The 22,094-nt window shown below is 44.8% G+C and overlaps 1 protein-coding gene across 1 annotated transcript; it reads left to right on the top strand.

Moving 5' to 3' along the window:
• The first annotated feature begins 8,641 nt into the window (after nt 1–8,641).
• On the top strand, nt 8,642–16,148 carry LOC115479333 (cellular tumor antigen p53-like). The gene is made up of 2 exons (XM_030217206.1): nt 8,642–8,734; nt 15,753–16,148. Exon 2 carries the CDS (start codon nt 15,796–15,798, stop codon nt 16,117–16,119), a length of 324 nt encoding a protein of 107 aa, XP_030073066.1. The 5' UTR covers nt 8,642–8,734; nt 15,753–15,795; the 3' UTR covers nt 16,120–16,148.
• The last annotated feature ends 5,946 nt before the right edge of the window (nt 16,149–22,094 follow it).

The following is a 22,094-nucleotide window of genomic DNA, read 5'->3' on the forward strand; positions in this document are numbered from 1 at the left end:
CCACGTTACAGTTATATGCTTTAACAAACACTTTGCATATGTGCAGAGCTGTCAAGCTACACCTCCAAGGCGGATAACATCCTTGTGACTCATTGAACCGGGTGGTAATCATTTCAATGTTTTAAATGTTGGTGGACAGGTCACACATGCCCTTCCCTGCACGTTTTAAAAAGTTAAAGTAATCTTCCCGCCATGAAGGTGCAACATGTCAGCGCCGAATAAGCATAGCCCTTGCAGCCCTGTGCAAATGTTTTTAGGTTGCTATTGTTGGTTATGTCACCGATAACATGAACAGTTGCACGATAACAATAAAATCTGTTTCAATCAGTATCATGTGTCGATTCATAGAGTACCGTGTACAATAAAATCCCATTTTCTGTCGAGGAGCAAGAAGATAGCTATTATGTCTTTCTCAGAACCTACATTAAACCCTCCGTTCATGGTCTCTACTGATATGTGTTTAACAAATGTTGTAATTGCCCATTTATTCTAGGTCCACGGACTGTCAGCATGTGACCTTTTAAATTTGTACATAACCTTTTAAACATGGAGGAAAATAATACCTTCTAATGAATAAGGTTTGATTCTTTATTACAACATACGTCAAAAAAGAAAAATCGTGTCCATATGATTTTAGGTACACATACATGGCCTGAAAGCCAAGCACTGAAAAAAATTACATAATTCAATCAACCAATTCCAACAATACCAAATAATACTTTCAAATGAATAAGCTTTGATTATTTATTATCGCATACGTTAAAATAGAAAAATCGTGTCCATAAGATGTTACGTACACATACAAGGCCTGGAAGCCAAGCACAGAAAATGCTAATTCCAACATATTACAAATGAGGTTGAACCCATGCACCGGCAAGAAGGTTGACTGTCCACCTTATAATCGAAAGAGAAAAACACCTAGATTTCGACCCAAATCGGGAGATAGACGTTTATCTCACAAAAACGAATAAATCGGTATAATCAAAAGCCGATTTTGGACGTTTTCAACTGCACTCCGTCGCGGATGCGGACAAAGTTGATGGGGGCGTGTCAGAGGTGTGGCGAAGGTGGAACTGGGGCGTGGTTATCGGCCGAGGAGAGATGTACGTGTTAGGGCGATAATCGAAAAAATAAAGGCGTTTTTAGCGGAAATTTAGGACACTTTTGTTGGACCCTTTTTTCACACGAACAGGTCCCAAAAAAGTGCTCTAAATGACCAGATGACCATCGGAGGGAATCGGTGATGACCTCCCCTGACTCCCCCAGTGGTCACTAACCCCCTCCCATCACAAAAAAATGAGGTTTCACAACTTTTTATTTTCACCATCAAATGTCATACCCACCTCCCTGGCAGCAGTATGCAGGTCCCTGGAGCAGTTGTTAGGGGGTGCAGTGGACTTCAGGCAGGTGGACCCAGGCCCATCCCCCCCTACCTGTTACAATTGTGCTGCTTAATGCTTATTAGTCGTCCAACCCCCCCAAACCCACTGTACCCATATGTAGGTGCCCCCTTCACCCCTTAGGGCTATAGTAATGGTGTAGACTTGTGGGCAGTGGGTTTTGAGAGGGATTTGGGGGGCTCAACACACAAGGGAAGGGTGCTATGCACCTGGGAGCTCTTTTACCTTTTTTTTTGTTTTTGTAAAAGTGCCCCCTAGGGTGCCCGGTTGGTGTACTGGCATGTGAGGGGGACCAGTGCACTACGAATCCTGGCCCCTCCCACGAACAAATGCCTTGGATTTATTCGTTTTTGAGCTGGGCGCTTTCATTTTCCATTATCACTGAAAGACAAAAACGCCCAGCTCACAAATTGTCGAATAAAACATGGACGTCTATTTTTGCGAAAATACGGTTCGGTCCGCCCCTTCACGGACCCGTTCTTGGAGATAAACGCCCATGGAGATAGACGTTTTCGTTTGATTATGCCCCTCTGTGTGTCCTCTAGATGTGTTCTTAGCGCTGGAACACAGGATGCTGCTGTTTCTCTGCATCTATGTGAAAATAAAAGTAATGTTGAGAATTCTTATTTTTGAGTGTGCTCTAATGGGGAGGTTCAGAAGGGGGATGGGAACATCAGTATCGCCCAGGAAATGCACAACAAACACAGAGTAGAACAAAGTTAAAACGTGAGCAATGCATTCTTCAACATTGTTTTGGAGTACATATCTATACAACTCAAGGACAGAGCTGTGACATGGTATCGATAGAAATGGAACAAAATAATAGATGCCAACATGAACTCACCATGCATAGTATGGCCGCCAAACGTGGGAGGAACAAGAGGGTCTCCTGCTGTTCTGTGGCTGCTAGGGAAATCCAAAACAAAACTTGCAATGTAAAACACAAACGTAAAAGTAACACATTATGATACCAAACCCTTCCAGTTTGGGCTGTAGAAATTGTATAACAAAGCAGTGAAACATACGTTGGCAAACATTCTATTCCAGTATATCTGTATGCCATACTTACAAATGAGAGGGTGGCTGCCACACAGGGGTGGTAAAGGGGGTTGTCCTGATGTCCCGTTGTCCTGTCCGTGGTGTACTGTGGCACAGCCTGTGTTAATAAAACAGAATTGAACAGTCAAGTAAATGTGTCCCTGCACCGAGGTATATATACTATATGGGCCGGCGAATGGCAAACACATCGTAATGCGTGACACTTACTCATGAAAGGGGTCCCTCGAGACAATGGTTTGCCCTGCGGCGGCTGCAAAAAGGAAACACAACAATACGTGGGACAGTGAATAAAAAATACAATGGCAGAAACAGAAGAAGCACCTAAAATTTGTACATGCTCTCAAGAGGTGTACTACTGGTATGAGCTGTATGAGCGGAGTGAGTCATGTTGTACAAGGAAGGGAGCGTAGAAGGAACACTTGTTGTCCTTCGTGTAGGACATGAAGTATATGTAACATTTGTGCGCTTGCATGTGTAGGATGTGACAGGATTTCACAAGCAGCACCAATACTTACCTGAATGAGAATGGTTTATAGCCCAGGGCAGGCCCGACGTAGAGGCTGAAATGATATAAGGGAAAAAGAAGAGACACATTACATGGACACATAGTAACCGGGGTGCTGTAGAATATAGGTCACAGACAAACGTATTGTTTTTGGGGGGTGGAATACACGAGGAAAATATACCACCAGCAGCGCGGTAAATGCATGCAGAGTCATCACGCGATATGTCAAGCTCCTTCCCCCCGAGCTCCTGCCGATACTGCTGGCCAGACTCTCTCATGCACAGCTCACGGAGATGGGTGTTGTTTTGTTCCATAAGGGTGTTGTTTTGTTCCATAAGGGCATTGTTTTGTTCCATAACTGCATACATTTTCTCCAAGAGGGCAATGGTCTTCTCTGATTGGGCGTTGGTGCTCTCCATCACCTTCTGCACCTGCGCACATATTGCGTTGGAGGAATGCTGGAGACCCTGTGCCACTTTTCCTAGCAGAGAATGTATCCCGTCATTCCACTTGCCCTGCATCTCCCACAAACGACGACGAGCCTGCCATTCTTCCATGGGTGTTCTGTGCGGACGGCCCGTGGGCATCTGCGTAGCGGCAGATAGGGGGGTGGCATGACCATCCAGGGGGGGTGTGACATCAAGTAGGTCTAGTGTGACAGTTTCATCGTCATCCACCTCATCTCCCCCCTGTGTCGGTGTCAACAAACAAACACCTAAAAAATAGAAAGTAGAAAAGGGAGAACTGCAACGAAGTTACACAAACGTTCTCATCTTCCCACAACATACAATCAGAAGAAAGTACACACGTGATTCCTCTTCATCGTGTTGCGTGGGACATGGTGTTGCAGGCCCTGTTGAAAATGTTGAAAATGTAAAAGTTCCCGGCACCGGACGTCGTGTGGCACATGGTGTTGCTGAGGGGAGATATGATAGAGGTTTACAACCTATGGTGTAATTGGCCATGTAGGCTTCAATCGCCTTAAAAAGCAAAAAAAAGAAAAGGAAACAAGCAGCACAAAAATTGATAGGACACAACATGCAGTACGGACACAATACTTACGCGGAACCACGTCACTACTAGCCGAGGAAGGGGAAGAGGTGACCCGCCTTGTTCCTGGCTGAGCAATGCCGAAAGAACAGGAAGGGGCAGAGGGGGGTTGGCTTCTCGCACACACTGTAATACAGGGAACAAAAGAACACACGCTCAATGGCCCTCGGTGTCTCCCACTATGGCAATAGTTATTTACCTATTTTCCTTTCCAGCACACCGGCTGGACATCACAGCACAACTCACCACTGTCTGTGTCCTCTGGCGTGGCACCTGATAATGCGGACTCCTCCAGAGGTACACCTGTAAACGTAGACAGAGACGAGGTTGACCTAAACAGTCCACAACGGAAGTTGTCAAACACACACATATCCCATTGCTTGCGCAACAATATACTCACCTTCCAGCACACCACTGGCATCCTCCGACGTGTCGCCACCAGCAGGAAGTCCGACAACCTGCGCCTGACCAAGGGTGGACAACACAGCATCCTCCAGGGGGGTCAGCTCCACATCACATGGAGGACCACCCCCTGTACCCCTTGCATGTTCCCACTTCCGCTGTGCCTTAACTTTCACCATGCCCCTGAAGTCGTGCCTAAGGTGCTTACATTGCTGTACACTGTGCACACGCACACCGAGAGCATTCACCTCTGCCACGATGTTACGCCATATCTTGTTCTTTTGTCCAACCGTCAGCCTGCCCTTCTTAAAAAGCCTCCCAAATTTGGCACATACACCACAAACCAACACCTCCAGCTCTTCTTCCGTAAATTTTGGAGCACACTTCCGCTTACCATGCCCCTCACTGCCAACTGTCTCCTGTTCCTCACGCCACGAGACATTATCCTCCATTGCTTCCAGAGACATAAAATTTAGGAGAAGTTAAGAGCTTGAAATTGAACACTTATCAACCCGCCACCACCCTGCCACACCGATTGAAATGAGAACTGGAAACCAGAAAGGTGAAAACAACAAAAAGGTAGCCACACACCACGTCCACACACCACACACACACCGAAAAGGATAAATCGGAGTACCTAACAGCAATAGGATGACATGAAAATCACTTCTTACCCAAATATTAACACGTGTAAGAAACAATGAAGAAGCACACAAATAACACCTAAAAAAAAAGTTTAAAACAGAAGGAGGAAAAGACGTTAAAAACTGTTAAATGGGATGAACAGCAGAATTTTTGCTAACAATATTTCACACTTACAGATTGAAAATCTCAATCTCAGGAAAAGCTGCGTGAAATCAGCTCCGCTAGTACTCGGCAGGAACCTGTGATTAAAAAAAAACAGTGCGGCGAATATGATTCTTTTACACTGTCGACGCACGCCTATGACATCACAGGCGTGCGACAGCCACGCCTACAACACACGCTTTCCGAATGGACCAGTGCGCATGCGTTCCGTACGCTGCTACGGCACATTAGCGAAACTTTCGGGAATCAGGGTTTGCAATACCGCACCAAACTTTTTGGGGCTGTGTGTTTGGAGCATGCTTCGTTATTTGAGATTCGGTAAAGGTTTTTACGTTTCTGATTTTTTTACGTTTGCTTGATGCATCTACCCCAGAGAGAGAGAGAGCCCTAGTGAGCTTTGCTTTATACCTAATAAGAACTGAGAGGGAACAGGAGCAGAGAGATCAAAAACTTCTCTCTTTCCCAGTTATTTTCTTTACAGAACTCCAGATACTTTCTGAAGTCAGGAAAGGTGACAACTTTCACAGGTTGTCCTGTTTGAAGTTACTAGTCATGGAGCCTCACTGTCTGGCTTTGGTTGCTCTGAAGCCCTGCTCCCAGATGGAACAAAAGGTATGTTAATCAGGGGTAATTGAGAAACCAAAGGGCTATCAGGCCTCTCTGAGCACCATTTGGTCCATTTCATCCTCAATGGTTCCTGAAGGGGAGAGGGGAGTTTATCAGAGGTCAGAAGCTGGTTTAATATGTCAAATTGATTTCATATTAATATAAGTATGTCCAGCAATAATTTTGACCTCCTGCAATCCTGACACCTGCCTGTTCTCATTATGCTGCTCCAGCAGTCCCAGTTTAACACTACCTGATACCTGTAATTCCTAGTACAGCTGTCTCACTTGTCTGGGTACCTCTGCCCAGTTCCCCAATATATTCTTTACCTCCATATGAGGGAGTGGGTGATGGTATGTGGCCAGGTTTCCAAAGGATCACTCCCTCACTAAGAGAGAGAGTGAGCCACCTTAGGGTAGATGGAGTTACACCTGCTGAGTCAGAGGGAGGGGCTCAGGCAGGGACTTGGTTAAATGCCCTGAAGCAGTGGCGTAGCCACAGGTGGGCCTGGGTGGGCCAGGGCCCATCCACTTAGAGCTCAGGCCCACCCAACAATAGCACACATTTAGCAGTAGCTGGTGGGGATCCCAAGCTCCGCCAGTTGAAAACTTCCCCCTGCTGGTAATGAAAATGCTACTCTCCATGATACCAGCACCTGCGCATGCTCAGTTTTCAATGCATGCCTGCTGCAGACTGCCAAGGTGGAAAGACGCGTTTTCCCGCCAGCTGAGATATTTTTTTGGTGGGGGGGGGGAGGGGAAGAGAACACTTGGTGCCTACCCACTTCTTGCCTAGGCCCACCCAAAATCTGTTGTCTAGCTACGCCTCTGCCCTGAAGCAGAACAGATCAGGGAGTTCCTGAAGAAAGAGGTCTCCAAAAGAGTAGTGAGAGACCCCGAGTAAAGAAGCCTCTAGGAAGCAGCCCTGAGAGAGGACCTCCCAGCAATGATACAAAGAGAGAGAGAAAAAGCAAAAGCAGCAGAACTGTGTCTGTTCAGTCAGCCTCCAGGAGTTGATTATATGTGGAAATAAGACTGTCAAGAAAGGAGAGAATCTTGCAGACTATTCCTAAAGTATATGAACATGGTGTGTGTCCAAATGGGACCTCAGATAGCATCATTTGCCACAGTGTTTGGGCTTAACTAGAACTAAGGCCCATGAAGAGTATCGGTTGGGACAATATTGTGAGAGAGAGAGAGAGAGAGAGAAAGAAAGAGAGACTAAGAACCTAGAACATAAGAACATAAGCATTGCCATAGTAGGACAGACCAAAAGTCTATCAAGCCCAGTATCTTGTTTCCAATAGTGGCCAATCCAGGTTACAAGTACCTGGCAAGATCCCAGAACAGTAAAACAGATTTTATGCTGCTTATCCTAGAAATAAGCAGTGGATTTTCCCAAGTCCATGTTAATAATGGCTTATGGACTTTTCTTTTAGGAAATTATCTAAACCTTTTTTAAACCCTGCTAAGCTAACTGCTCCTACCACATTATCTAGCAACGAATTCCAGAGTTTAATTACACACTGAGTGAAGAAATATTTTCTCCTGTTCGTTTTAAATTTACTACTTAGTAGCTTCATTTCGTGGCCCCTAGTCTTAGTATTTTTGGAAAGAATACACAAGCGATTCACTTTTACCCATTCCATACCACTCAGTATTTTATAGACCTCTATCATATCTCCACTCAGCCATCTCTTCTCTAAGTTGAAGAGCTCTAGCGCCTTTAGTCTTTCTTCATAGGGAAGTCATCCCATCTCTTTATCATTTCCATTGCCTATCTCTGTATGTTTTCTAATTCCACTATCCAGCTTATTTTCGAAGGACATCGCCAGCCATCTTCCGAAACAAATCGGGAGATGGCTGGCCATCTCATGAAGCCGGCCAAATCGTATAATCGAAAGCCGATTTTGGCTGGCTCCAACTGCTTTCTGTCGCAGAGCCAGCCAAAGTTCCCGGGGGCGTGTCGGAAGGGTAGCAAAGGCGGGACAGGGGCGTGCTGGGGCGTGCTTAAGTGATGGGCGCCCTCAGCCGATAATGGAAAAAAGAAAGCTGTCCCTGGCGAGAATTTGGTCCACTTTATTTGGGCCCTTTTTTTTCAGGTCCAAGTCCCAAAAAAAGTGCCCGAACTGACCAGATGACCACCGGAGGGAATCGGGGATCACCTCCCCTGACCCCCCCCCCCCCAGTGGTCACTAACCCCCTCCCACCCTCAAAAAAACAACTTTAAAAACTTTTGTTGCCAGCCTCTATGCCAGCCTCAAATGTCATACTCAGGTCCATCGCAGCAGTATACAGGTCCCTGGAGCAGTTTTTGTGGGTGCAGTGGACTTCAAGCAGGCGGACCCAGGCCCATCCCCCCCTACCTGTTACACTTGTAGTGGTAAATGTGAGCCCTCCAATCCCCCCCAAAACCCACTATACCCACATCTTTGTGGGGGGGGGGGGGTGCGCAGCGGCGACCCGCCCCGGGTGCCATTAGCCCTCGCTACGGCACTGTTAGGCTGAGCTCTGGTTTTGCTTCTTATTGCTGTCTGTTACTATGTTGTGAGCTCTTGTGTATTTCTGTACTGAACACCAATAAAAGAAATTAAACTATATAAAAAAAAGAATCTCATGTCCTTTTTGCTTATGAAAGAGCAAAATAAGCTGACATGGAGAAATAATAGAAAAATGCTTTGTAGGAGAATATGGTTTATAACTTTGCTAATCTAAGGGGAATTTTTTGTTAACCTCTAGTAACTACGGAAGCAGGTGGATGGAGAAACACAAATATGGTTACAAGGAAGATGATTTTGCAATTCAGGATGACTTTGCTGATGTTAAGTAAAAATGCTATAACATGATGAATCTGCAATAACATTTGGATGGCAAATAAGCTTTGCAGACAAGTATGACCATATCCAGTAAGTTTGATTATTGCCATATTACCCATGCATAACTTGTTACCTTAATGAGAATATATAAGTGATTGTATTTCCTACTTCTGTGGAGATGTTGGACGCAGACAGCATTTCTATGCAGCAGTGTCTCTCTCCCAAAAGCAATTACTGATTGTATTTGTATTTGGTAAGTAGGGAAAATAAAGTAACTGATTGCTTTCACAAGACGCAGCCTTGGTGTCTTTTGTCTCTCCAAATTGTGGGTTGGGGGTACATAAAGATTTGGGAAGGAGTATAAAGAACCCTAAAAACATTGGTGGCCTGTACGGGAAACTAGGCATGATATCTTTTACTGGAGCTATGGGGGAAAGTGATTCATCTTCAGTAGAGTCAATAGTTTCATGTTTGACATCATGAGAACTGTGAATGATAACCAACAAGTGAGGGATATAGCTATACAATTTTAAAATAGACATGATTGGAATATTAAATTTATCAGAGTGAAGGGGGGTTGTAATTACCTATTGTACCCCTTACCTGTTTTTGTACCCTGATTGTGAAGGAGGGGTTTTACTGCCCCACTGCACATCTTACGTGTTCTTTAACGCGTGAAGGGGGAATTCCAATTCCCCATTGCACTCCTTACGTGAAGGTTAATTTGACTGCATTTCCAAATTTGATCATGGGGGGGGGGGGGGGGTTACTGCCCCATTGCACACCTTACGTGTTATTTGATGCGTGAAGGGGGGATTCCAGTGCCCCATTGCACTCCTTACGAGAAAGTTTATGTGTGAAAAGTGATGTGAGTTTTATGGGTGTGATAAGTTGTTCTGAGAGTTGTTAGGAAAATCAGAATCTCTCCCCAAAGAAAAGCACACTCTCAGGACTCTGAGCAAATTCTGCAGCTTTATTAGATCTTTGCGCACAGAGAGACAAACCATCAGGGTAGAAATCCTGATGCAGTCTGGCTAAAAACTCTCAAATGCTGACTTAAATAGACAAAGAACTTGCTATCTAACAACCAACAGGTGTCTATTTTGTAACTAAGTTTTAATGAGGTAAAAAGCAATCACTTCTTACTACAACTATATATCACTTCTATAGCTCCAAGTCACCTTTGAAGTTATGTTTCTCGAAAGAGATAAGTAGACTTCTAGCCAGTGGCGTAGCTAGGGTAGTTGACACCCGGGGCCGGTCATTTTTTAACCCCCCCCCCCCCCCCCCCCCCCAAATCCAGTACTAGGCATACCGAGAATACAAAACACTCAGGATCTCTAGAACAATTTTACCATACCATAAGCAGTAATTTCTACGAGTCACATAAGGAAAAGGAAAGCATCTTAAACACTACAGTGAGCACTAGAACATCAATTCACCTATTGTAAAACGTAACCAGACAGAATAGTACAGATCGTCGATCCTGCACAGTCAATGCCAACTGAAAGCCGTGTCTTTTTCACAAACACAGATAAACCCTAAACCACTATAGAATAAGTAATCAAACTTTCTATTTAGACAAAAATTAAACTGAACCCCCAAGAGGCCAGACTGAGCATACAATGCAACACCACAGAAACAGAAAATAAAATACCACCACTAATACATTTAGCTTTCAGAGACCAAAACCTCCTTCCTCAGATCAGATCAGTACAGTATAGTGATTTTACAATATCCTATCCTGGCCTGAGGAAGGGGGTTTTGTTCTCCGAAAGTTAGTCAAAATATATTAAAATTAGTCCAATAAAAATTACCTTATTTCCATGTTCTATTTATTAACACAGCTACAATACTACTTTATCCTAAAGCAAAAAAATAAAAATATATATTTTACTTGCAGTTTGTTGTCTCTGGTTTCTGCTTTCCTCATCTTCTTTTCACTGTCTTCCTTCTATCCAGCACCTGCCTTCTCTCTCTCTCCCTGCCATCCAGTGTCTGCCCTCTCTCTCCTGTCCCCTCCATCCAAAGTCTGCCCTCTCTCCATGCCCCTTCCATCTAGGATCTGCCTTCTCTCCATGTACATCTCCTTCCTTTGTCTTTCCTTCCCTCCATCCTTGTCCAACATTTCTCCTCTCTTCTCTCTTCCATCCATGTGCATTTCCTTCCTGACTTTCCTCCCCTCCATCCATCCATGTCCAACAACTCTCCATTCTCCCCTGCCGTCTCCTCCATCCACCCATATCCTTCAAATTTCCTCTCTCCCCTGCCCCCATTCATCCATCCATATCCAGCAATTCTCCATCTATGTCCAGGAACTTTCCATTCTCTCCTGCCGTCTCCTCCATCCACCCATATCCTTCAAATTTCCTCTCTCCCCTGCCCCCATTCATTCATCCATATCCAGCAAATTTCCTCTCTCCCCTGCCCCCTCCATCCATCCACCAGCAATTCTCCTCTCTCCCCTGCCCTCCCCTCCAGTGATCTCTTCTCTCCCCATGCCCTCCCCTCCCATCCATGTCCAGGATTCTCCCTGCCCTCCTTCAGCTCCCCCACAGCCCTCCTCTCCGTTCCTTCCTGCCCTCCCCTCCATCCATCCACCCACATTCAGCAATTCTCCTCCCCTGCCCTCCCCTCCAGCGATCCCTTCTCTCACCCATGCCCTCCCCTTCTCTCACCCATGTCCAGCAATCTGTTCTCTCCCCCTGCTCTCCCCTCCCATCCATGTCCAGCATTCTCCTCTCTCTCCTGCCCTCTCTGTTCCTTCCTTCCCGCCCATGGCAGCCCTCCTCCTCCTCTCTGCCCCCCCCCCCCATATCATAACCTTTTACTTCCCGTGGTGGCAGCGGCGTCAGTTCCGTTACGAAGAAGGCACTGCAGGCTCCCTTCTGGCTTCAGCTTCTCCCTTCGCTCTTCACACAGTGAGTGTCCCGCCTTCGTGGAAACAGGAAATGCGTCATCGCGAAGGCAGGACACTCACTGTGTGAAGAGCGAAGGGAGAAGCTGAAGCTGGAAGGGAGCATGCAGTCTTCTTCGTATGTAACTGATGTCGCTGCCACTACGGGAAGTAAAAGGTTATGATACGGAGGGGGGGCGGAGAGGAGGAGGAGGAGGAGGGCTGCCGAGGGCGGGAAGGAAGGAGGAAGAGGGTTCTACAAGGCGCCCATGGGGGGGCGGATTTTGGGTGCCGGGGGGGGGTGCCTGGAAGCTGCGGGAGCAGTGGAGCATGCCCCCCCCTTGTGCTGACACCTGCTCCGCCCCCCCCCCCTTGCTACGCCACTGCTTCTAGCTCATTAAAGCATACCAATGTGATGACCACAGCTTCTAGTAAGTTTCCACAGCTGCAGAACTTTCTGGTCACCATAAACATTTCTTTGCTTCTCCCTCTACTGGCCCCTTAGATAAGGCTCAATCTATTTCCTTGCTAACGAGCTAGTGAATTACAGTCATGGCCTATGAATGACCTTTTCTTTACTCTATTCAGCAGTAAGGCCTAACTAATTCTACCATGCATTTCTCTAAGGTAAGCATAAGGTACAGTACATACATAGAATGATTTCATTTTTTATAACAAGAGTCCCCAGGGAGGACGCTTAATTCGGGATGCTGGATTCAGTTACTTGGACTTTGGATTTCCTGGTCAACTGAACCCCTTTGTAGTGATAGTGATTTAATCCAGAGTCAGCTGCGAGACTCTGGATGAGCCACTCTGACGCATCCAGTTTTTGGGTTGCGAGATTACTGCATAGCTCAGTAATTGTGTTCAGAATCGATCGCAGGATAACCTGACACACCGACAGGCATTTTTGGCCAAAGAGTGGTAATAGAACTTTATTTTAATATTATATAGCGATACATTTTTGTTTATGAATGGCTATGCTGTTAGATCTTTTTATTAATTATTTCCCCAATGAGAAGAGGGATATTATTAATATTTGTGCTAAGTGGTACAATAAATGGAATAAAAAACAATCTGACCTTTGCTGTCCTGTTTTAGGTTTTTTTTTTTATCAGACTATCTTTAAAAAAAATTAATTTCAAATCAATAAATGGATTTTGGTAGGAGATAGAGAGACAGATTCCAAGTTCTTGCCCGACTTAAATACCCCTCTCCTCCACTTATAGCCACAGCCCCACTTGAACCGCTGCCTTACGAAAATCCTCTACCTTCAGATTATATTAAATTATTACCCTGCGGCACTGCTGTAGGATACTAAAAAGTATATCCTGACCTAATTAATCTCAAATCAGAACCAAATCATCTGATACGGCCTTTGACAAATTAATTGTACAGATTAAGGAAATATATTTTTATATAACTTGATTACAGTGCTTTATAAGATGGAAAACAAAAGGGGCACAGGAGGGTTGCTAGAGGAAATTCTTAGTGGCCATATGGCACTGTAACTGTCTACCCAGTATTGCAAGTGCAATGCAAGAAATAGAGAACGATATGACTGGGGACTTCTGATAACTGTTCTAAATTGTGTTCTTTAAGGGGAATAATGAATAATTTTATGCAGAGGAAGCAAAACTTGAGTACTCAGCCCGATTAAATTTAAAAGTTTGCTCAAACTTTTATGTCTGCAAACCGTGTCCTGTTTATATATATGTCTTCTGTTAGCTGTTAAGACTACATTATGGGGAAATTATTTAGGTACAAGGAAAGACATGAAAAAAGAGGTCTCTCAATAACTTAAGTGTTTATCTGTTATGTGTGAATGGAGTTTTGTGTTGTCATTCTGCTTATATTAGAAATGAGGAAGTACTTGATCTCTGTCGCAGCATAAAATAAATAGACACTTTTGAGTTTTCAGTCAATTATTATTATGGTTGAAAGTTATAGAATTATAGAATTAATGTCTATTGTTTGAAATATGCTACAATGGAGGTCAATCTTCACATACCTTTGATAATAAGTGAAGGTTCCTGAGTATTGCTGAAAAGAAAGTATCTTGTAATTTAAGTTTGCTTGCTTCTGTGTGGTTTACTGTTCACTTCCTGTTTCTTTAGTGACAGGAAACAGATGTAATGAGGAAAGCATAAAAGATTTTAAGTTATATTGTAATTTATATTCTACTCTATTCTACTTTGGAGGCTGAGAAAAGATATGATATGGGACGCATATACATCATTTAGGTGTTAAGGTTAATTATCCAGAAATACTAATGTGAATGACATTTTTTGAAATGTATTTAATTTATACAGGGAAGGAAATAATTTTTGTAAGAATCTTGGCTATCTTTAAAGTGTTTTCCCCTATGCAAATTGTCTGTATTTTGTGAATAACCGAGTTATAGGACTGAAGGGGCACTTTTGTTGTCTTATATATTGTCATGTACTTATGCTAATAAGATTTGTGCTTATATCCTTGGGTTTTGGTGTGGTATTCTAGGGAAATTCTTTCGCTTAGGGCAACTGCCTTAGGAACATCCTCTGTCTTCCCTATACTTAATAAATTGTTGTCTCCTTACCTCCTTTATCAACTGTTATTTAAGCCCAAATGGAGGTATCAAAATTGGAACTTGATTTTTGGAGATACATTAGCTGCTTTTTGCTTTCCATCTCACTCCTGCATGCTGCTTTCATGTTTCAGGGCCCAATTCATGATAGCTTCAGAAGGATGTGATTTATATTTAATATAATCTCTAATTTCCAAATTTGCTCAGAAAAATTGCAGAGAACTATATATGTTACTGTATTTCTTGCCTGATCTATGTGAGTTTTGCTAATATCTGTGTTATTGTACCCCATGTAACTGAGATTCTACAGAAATTGTCCCCTAGAAAAAAAGTGACTCTAGATCTATGTTCAGATTTAGGAAGTTAATTTTTTTATACCCCTAGAATGAAAATGTTTTGTGCTGATCCAGAACTTTTTTAGGCAATTACCTAGTTTGCCCTAAGTTGTTTAAAATGCTTTCTCTTTCACCACATAAGAGATACATTGTTAGCTTTCTTATTTGGGACCATTATCTGAGTACAAACTTTCACAATTTATTATTTTATATTACCTGAATTTGAACCCTTTTTTTCCCCTACCTTCCAAATAGCTATTGTTTTCCTCCTTATTTCAGCCACAAGAGGGATGCTTCTAAATCACATATCTACAATTTTGATACTCATTTTTTAACAGTTAGAATATTACACTTTTCTCTTACTTCCTGTGTCTTCTCTCAGCCTTGTTTTGTATAAATGGGGAAACGGTGCACTTCTCTGATTACTTGGTACCCTAATTTCATCTGTTATGCAAGCTATTAATTAGTTTTCTTAGGACAAGTTTATAACTTTATTTTCCCTTAATTTCTACAGTTATTAATTGGATACTGATGTAATTTTATTTTCCTACTTTGCATCTCCATAATTGTAATGTGCCTATCTAATGATTTTAAGCAAAGGCTTACCTCCAGTTATCCAAAGAAGGGAAAACTACCATGATATAGATTTTAAATTTATATTTTGAATTGCAGGGAAAGATCGTATGTGAAAGGTTACAGAGATGCTCAAATAAATAATTTGTAGAGTTATTATCTGCCCATGTGCAAGTTTTATGCACTGTTTAACAGTACCTCTTGTGATTACTCCCATGGCAGGAGTACATGCTAGAATAGGCTGCATGTCCAGACAGTACACTATAAGTTGGTAAACAGGTTTGTTTTAAGTGCATATATGTGGATGTATTTGAACTGGGATATGTATATGAATTATGATATACTCTTTTAACTAGAACTGTATGAAACGTAATATCTGAGAACAATCTGGTGCTAATGGTCTTGCTGCTAACATTTTGGGACCACACCTTATGGACTTTCTCAACGATTTTATTTTTTCTATTACATTCCTACCTGTATAAAAATCGCTTATATATCTAATGAATGTTTATACCTATTAAAGGCCTGAGCTTATTACTTGTTTAATCTGCTATAACATCGGTGTCTTGCCCTTCCCATGAATTGCAAGACAGAAGGGGGGGGGGGGGGTAGCGATTCAGAAAATATTCAGAAAATTGATTCAGAAAACCCTAAAGCATTGAAAATAGGATATCATACTATACCCGTAATTGCAGTCAAGCTACAAGCTCCCACTTCCTGACTTCCTGCTTTCCTCAGCGAAGTACCTGCCTCAAAATTAGGAGACATCTCTGACACAAGAATGCAAGGAAAAGCGAGCAATTTGAAACCTAGCAAGCGGGCGATTCTAGATGTGTCCCAAGCTGCGGCGGCCCCTGAGAATCACAAGAAGAGGGTCACCGCCTCTGATGGAGAGATTTTCACACTGCAGGTGCGTGACCGACAACGATATCAGTTCATTAAGATAATCCACGATGCCTTAGAGCTCCAGGATTACATTCCCCAGCAACAGATGGAGAAAATCAAGCAGCATGAACAGTTGAAGAGCCGTAAGGAGCGGGACATGATTGCTTCCAAGAAAGGGATAAAACTTCTCGTTAAAGAGGAGGCTCCAGATTCGGACTAATCTCTTCTTCCCTACAGCCCAGGCTTATTCCCTTTACTGAAACCTACAGTTGGACTTTTGTTGTGTTTATCCTGTCTCAGACTGCTATCCTTGACAAACTGTTGCATAGTATATTGATGTCACACGGATTGGATACAGTTTGCCACTTAAAGTTAAAACGTATCTGATTTTGAATGTATCTGATGATTTTGAATGTATCTGATTGCTATGTTTGTTCCTTCTCCTGTCCAGAACCCCAAGCTAATCCCTTTCTTTTGAATTTTGTAAACAACAATGGAATTATGTGTATGCTAATAATGCTTCAAGATACCAAAAAGAATTCTGATAAAAGTTGCCAATCCCTTAGCTTACTATTCCCTGATTTACCTAAAGGTGCAACGGTACCTCCAGTATTTAGGACACATACTCTATATTTGAGACATGTTTGGTAAGAAAAAGAGTTAAAAATCCCTGTTTTTTAGGAAACTTGTCCCAATGTAATTCACCTTAACTTTTAAGACTTTTCTTGTCCACGAGCAGGTGTATGGTGGTACTGTGGGACTAGAACTCTATACCCGATCTTACCCTTTCACTGGCAGAGACATTGTGCTCTGGTTCAGTTAGTAGTTCCAATCACTATAGTATCTCAACACAGTAATAAACTAGTTCCCTCTAGAGGTACACGGAAAGTCCCCAGTTCATTTAATGATAGAATTTATATTCTATAGGTGTACCAGGGGGGTGCCAGATGAATTCAAAGCCCGTAATCAGAATGCTTCAGGTTTTGAATCCTCATGGTTTTGGTGGTCTAGTAGTAATAAGAATGATGATTGAATTAATTACATTTATTTATTTATTTATTTATAGCATTTTTATCCCACAATATTCCCACCCATGGGCAGGCCCAATGTGGCTTACAACAGTCTACAAAAGCATACAACAATTCAACAAATAAACATACCATGTCATAAGAGCGTAAGAGAGAGAGGGTAATAGCTAAGGAGGGGAAAGGGAAAGAGTAGCGATGAGCAGTATGTCACTACGACAGTTGTAATTCAGAAGTAAGAGATGCCAGGCGGGTTTGGAGCATAAGCTTTTCCAAAAAGAAAGGTCTTGAGGCGCTTCTTGAAGGTCGGGTGATCAGGAGTAAGTTTGATCAAGTGAGGCAGCCCATTCCACAATTGAGCGCTAATATAGGAGAAGGTGGATGCATAGATGGTCTTATACTTGAGACCACAAAATACTGGATAATGGACATTTAAGTACGAGCGAGCTGATTTGTGAGAGTTCCTAGGCGGCAGGTTGATTAGGGTGTCCATATAAGCAGGGGCGTCACTGTAGTTGATTTTGTGCACCAGAGTGCAAATTTTAAAAGTGATTCGGTCCTTCACAGGGAGCCAATGCAGCTTCTGGGCAGTTTTTTTTAGGAGCATATCTGTGCACCCTGCATAAATTCCATTGCAGTAATCAAGGTGGCTTATGACTAGTGATAACCAAACCCTTACAAGGACTTATTACCCTAGCTGAACAGTCAGAAATTCAGGTGTTGATACCACCTGGACTGGGTGGATGGACAATGTCTTTGGGAAATGGAAGACTTTAATACTTTCTGTTTTTTTTAATATAAATCTTATTAGCAAATAGCAATAGTCTCATAACCATTACAGAACAACGTTTCTTGCAATGCATTTCAACGGCAAACCAGAAGCTATTAGAAAGTTACAATTTTTAATTTTCTCCCCCTCTTCCCACCCTCCTTTGTTCCCCTGTTCCCACCCATCCCTCCCACTTCCCTCCTCTCTTCAAGAATTGAGTATTCTGCTCCGAGCCACTGGAGTTAAAGTGTCCCAAAATGGAGCCCGGAGCCCATATTTGACAAAATAAGTCCCCTTTTTTAGAAGCAAGATCTTGTATGTCTCTGCGCTCCAGGGAACACATATAAATCATTGTGGAGCGCCACTGGTCCAGAGTAGGGGCCTCCGGGCCAAGCCAATGTTGTAAGATCACTTTTTTCCCCATCAACATTGCTCTTTGGAGGAATGCCTTCATACCAGTCCTGGCTTGTCCGTTAATAACAAAACCATCAAAAAGTTGTTTTGGGCCAGGGTGCCATTGAGTTTTCCACATGCAAGATATCTATATCCCCATTGCTCTCCAAAACTTTTGTACTCCAGGGCAAATCCAAAACATATGGTCCAAGTGCGCCTCTCCTGCCCTGCATTTCATGCAATTGTCTGTCTGTCTCAAAGTTGCTCGATGGGCTCTTCTTGGGGAAACGTGGAGACGTAATATAAACTTATATTATATTTCCTACCAGCCCACGCTCACCATTAACTTATAAATCCTGGCAAGGCATGCCTGGAGGTGGTCCGATGATATTTGTATTCTGAACTCCTTGTTCAATTGCTGTGCCACTTGTTCAAAGTCATATTGTTTGGTCTGCTCTCGTAAATGCGCATAAAAGTATTTTAATGGAATGCGAGACTGCGCATCTAGCCCAAGCATTCTATTAAACAGTTCCCATACTTCTAATGATACTTTCTGTTTTTTAACCACATTCATAATTTTCATTGCTGTATTTGTACTTCTTGGCTGTTGAGCGACAGGGGCTTAGCTACAGGTGGGCCTGGGTGGGCCCAGGCCCACCCAAACTTAGCTGAGGCCCACCCAGTTTGTCCTGCTCCAATGGGTGCCGGTCTTCTAGACACTGGTTAGGCAGCAGCTGCGCTGTGGAAGTGCACACAGCCTTTTAGTTTGCCATGGCTCAGCCATGTGTGTTTAGGAAGCATCTCCTACCTGCGCAGCAGCAGAATCAACTTTTTTTTGTGCAGGTCCAGGTTGGGAATGGTGGCTCCTTCCAGTGCTGCACCATTGCTCCTCCCTCATCAGTTTTTATATCCCGGTAGCGATCATGATCGGGATGTACACTCAGATTTACCACATTGCTCAGACTCAGATCTGGAGGATTTCCTCTTTAGAGAGAGCCGTGGAGCACGCCCAGAACTGCCACCCCGACTGCCCCCATGAAAACTCCCTAAAAACTTCCTTTAAAAAGGAAACCAAAGTGCTGAAGACCCTCTGCAGTCACTGCTCTCCGACCAGTCCGACGAGCGTCTCACTCAGGATGCCTGCCTTGCATTGTCCCCATGCCCCGCACCAAGCAGGGAAAATGTGCTGCCAGTGCCGCAGCTCACTCTTGGCCTCCAGGGTTTCCTTCACTATTCCAGCCAGGCTGCCAGCAATAGTTGAAAGGTTTCTGCACCAGCCCGCTGCTCCAAACAGGCACAGGAGCCAGCACAAGGAGCACACTGCATTGCTATCTCGTTTACACAGATAAGCCCAGTTGCCAGGTAAAACAAATTGGTGTTTTTTTTTAATTATATGTACAGTGTAATGCTGGTGGTGGGCTCTTCACTGCCTGGGGGGGAGGTATATTTGTTTAATCATTAAATATACCTTTTTTCCTCATTGGCAGTGAAGAGCTTACCCCCACCCAGAAACCCACCAACATTAAAACTTTTTGTTGGTGGGTTTCTGGGTGGGGGTGGGCTCAGTGCTCAGGTTAAATTTTTTAAAAAGGTGTATTTTTCATGTTGGTGTGGGTTTTTGAGTGGGGATGGTTCTGCAGTACCCAGGTTAAAATAAAAAAAAATGTTTTATATGTAATGGAGAGGTTTCTTGGTGGAGTTAGTCTCTGCAGTGCCCAAGACATTAAAAAAACCCCAAAATGTTTTATATTTAAATGTTGGTGTACTTCAGAGTGGGGGGAGGGGAGATGCCAGACTATAGGGGGTAGTGGGTAGGACAGGGCTGAAGCTAGGCTACAGGGAGGGGTGGAGTAGGGTAGAGTAGGGCTGATGCCTAGTTATGGGATGGTAGGAAAGGAAAGGGCTGATGCTGGGCTATTAGGATGGATTGGGGGGGAGGGGGAGGGAAAGGAAGGGGTAATGCCTGGCTAAGGGGATGGATAGTGCCCACCCATATTAGCTTTGGGCCCACCCAAAATGTCAGGTCTGGCTATGCCACTGTTGTGCGATACCCTGAATTAGAAGTTTAGTACAACGATTAATTGAAACTGCTTTGAGCAAGAGAGAACCTACAGAACAGGCTTATGCTCTGTATGAAGAATTACTAGCTAATGCCAACAATGATGATGCAGAAACCCAGAATGGGCAATTACAGATTGACCCAGCTGCTGAGGAAAGTGATGCAGAAGGAGTTGAGACCAACCCATGTTTAGATTTGTTTTGATATGTATAATCTTCCTTTTTGTTTGAAATGCCAGGTTGTTATCCTCAGGAACTATGAAGGGGAACGTAATGTGGTAACATAGTAGATGACGGCAGAAAAAGACCTGCACGGTCCATCCAGTCTGCTCAACAAGATAAACTCATATGTGCTACTTTTTGTATATACCCTACCTTGATTTGTACCTGTCCTCATTCAGGCCCTCATGATCAAAAGCAAACTCCGGCGCTAGAGGCTGTTAACGCCATACTAGCGCCGGAGTTTGCTGCCGACCCATGATCAGAGCCCTCGAGCGCCTGAAACAACTCTCTTGAGGGCTCTTAGCGCAAGTAGCATGCAAATGCATGCTAATCAGCGCTTAATGCATTCATCCCCAATGATCAGCGGCCAGCGCGCCAAAGATTGGGTCGCTGGCCGTGGCAAAATCACTTTGCGGATCATTGGGGAGGAATAGTGAGCCCTGTCCAGCATGCAGTTGCATGCTGGCAGGCCCCCGTTCCCCCCCAAAGCAAACGCAAACGGGGGAGTGGAGGTCTGGTGGACCTCTGGTCCCCCCCCGACGATCCGACCCCCTCCATGCCCAGGGAGGGCTGGAGATCCGGTGGGTCTCCAGCCCCCCCCCCCGAACCCCCATAAATTGTGGTGGCCGCCTCTGGCCAAACGCTGTCCCACCCACTCAGCGACGGGGGGGGGGCCTGGAGGTTAGGTGGGTCTCCAGCCCCCCAAACCCCCATAAATCGTGGTGGCCGCCTCCGGCCAAAAGCTAACACACCCTGTTATCCATCGACTGGGGGTGGGCTCCAGCCCATCCCAACTCCTCCCCCCCAGCGTTCTGCATTGAATCCCTGGTGGTCCTTGGCTGCCCCCCCTACCTTTTGTTGGAGGAGGGACGCAGCCTGCCTGCCTCCCTCCTCTTCCTGTCGGCGCCACTGAAAAATGGCGGCGCCCAGCCCCGCCCATTGCATCCTGGGATGCACTGGGCGGGGCTACAGACCATGTAAGGGAATCGCTCCCTTACATGGTCTGTAGCCCCGCCCAGCGCATCCCAGGATGCAATGGGCGGGGCTGGGCGCCGCCATTTTTCAGCTGCATCGACAGGAAGAGGAGGCAGGCAGGCTGCGTCCCTCCTCCAACAAAAGGTAGGGGGGGGTGGCCGGGAGGGACGGAGGGTGACTACGGACCACCAGGGATTCAATGCAGAACGCTGGGGGGGGAGGAGTTGGGGTCCACCGGACCTCCAGCCCCCCCCCCTGTTGATGGATAACAGGGTGTGTTAGCTTTTGGCCGGAGGCGGCCACCACGATTTATGGGGGTTCGGGGGGGGGGCTGGAGACCCACCGGATCTCCAGCCCTCCCTGGGTATGGAGGGGGTCGAATCGTCGGGGGTACCTCCAGCCCCCCCCCCCCCGTCGCTGGGTGGGAGAGGGTTTGGCCGGCGGCAGCCTCAACGTTTTCTGGGGGGGGGGGGGCTGGAGACAACATTCGGTCCTCCAGCCCTCGTTGTTCGGGCCTGGCAGGCTGTTTGACAGGTTTGGGCTTTTGATAGCCCAGACCTGTCAAACAAGTGTGGGAGGATTGTGCTGAGCGCATGCTCAGGCGCAATTCTCCCGCACTTCAACATGATAATCAAAGATAATAGCGCTGCTTAGATTTGTATGCATTATCTTTGATCATCGATGCAGAAAAGCCCTGTGCTGTCCCGGTGCTATTTTTAGGGCGCTGTTTGGAACAGCACAGGGCTTTTGATC

Source organism: Microcaecilia unicolor, chromosome 10 (genome assembly GCF_901765095.1).
Source record: "Microcaecilia unicolor chromosome 10, aMicUni1.1, whole genome shotgun sequence".
In the NCBI taxonomy this organism is placed as follows: domain Eukaryota; kingdom Metazoa; phylum Chordata; class Amphibia; order Gymnophiona; family Siphonopidae; genus Microcaecilia; species Microcaecilia unicolor.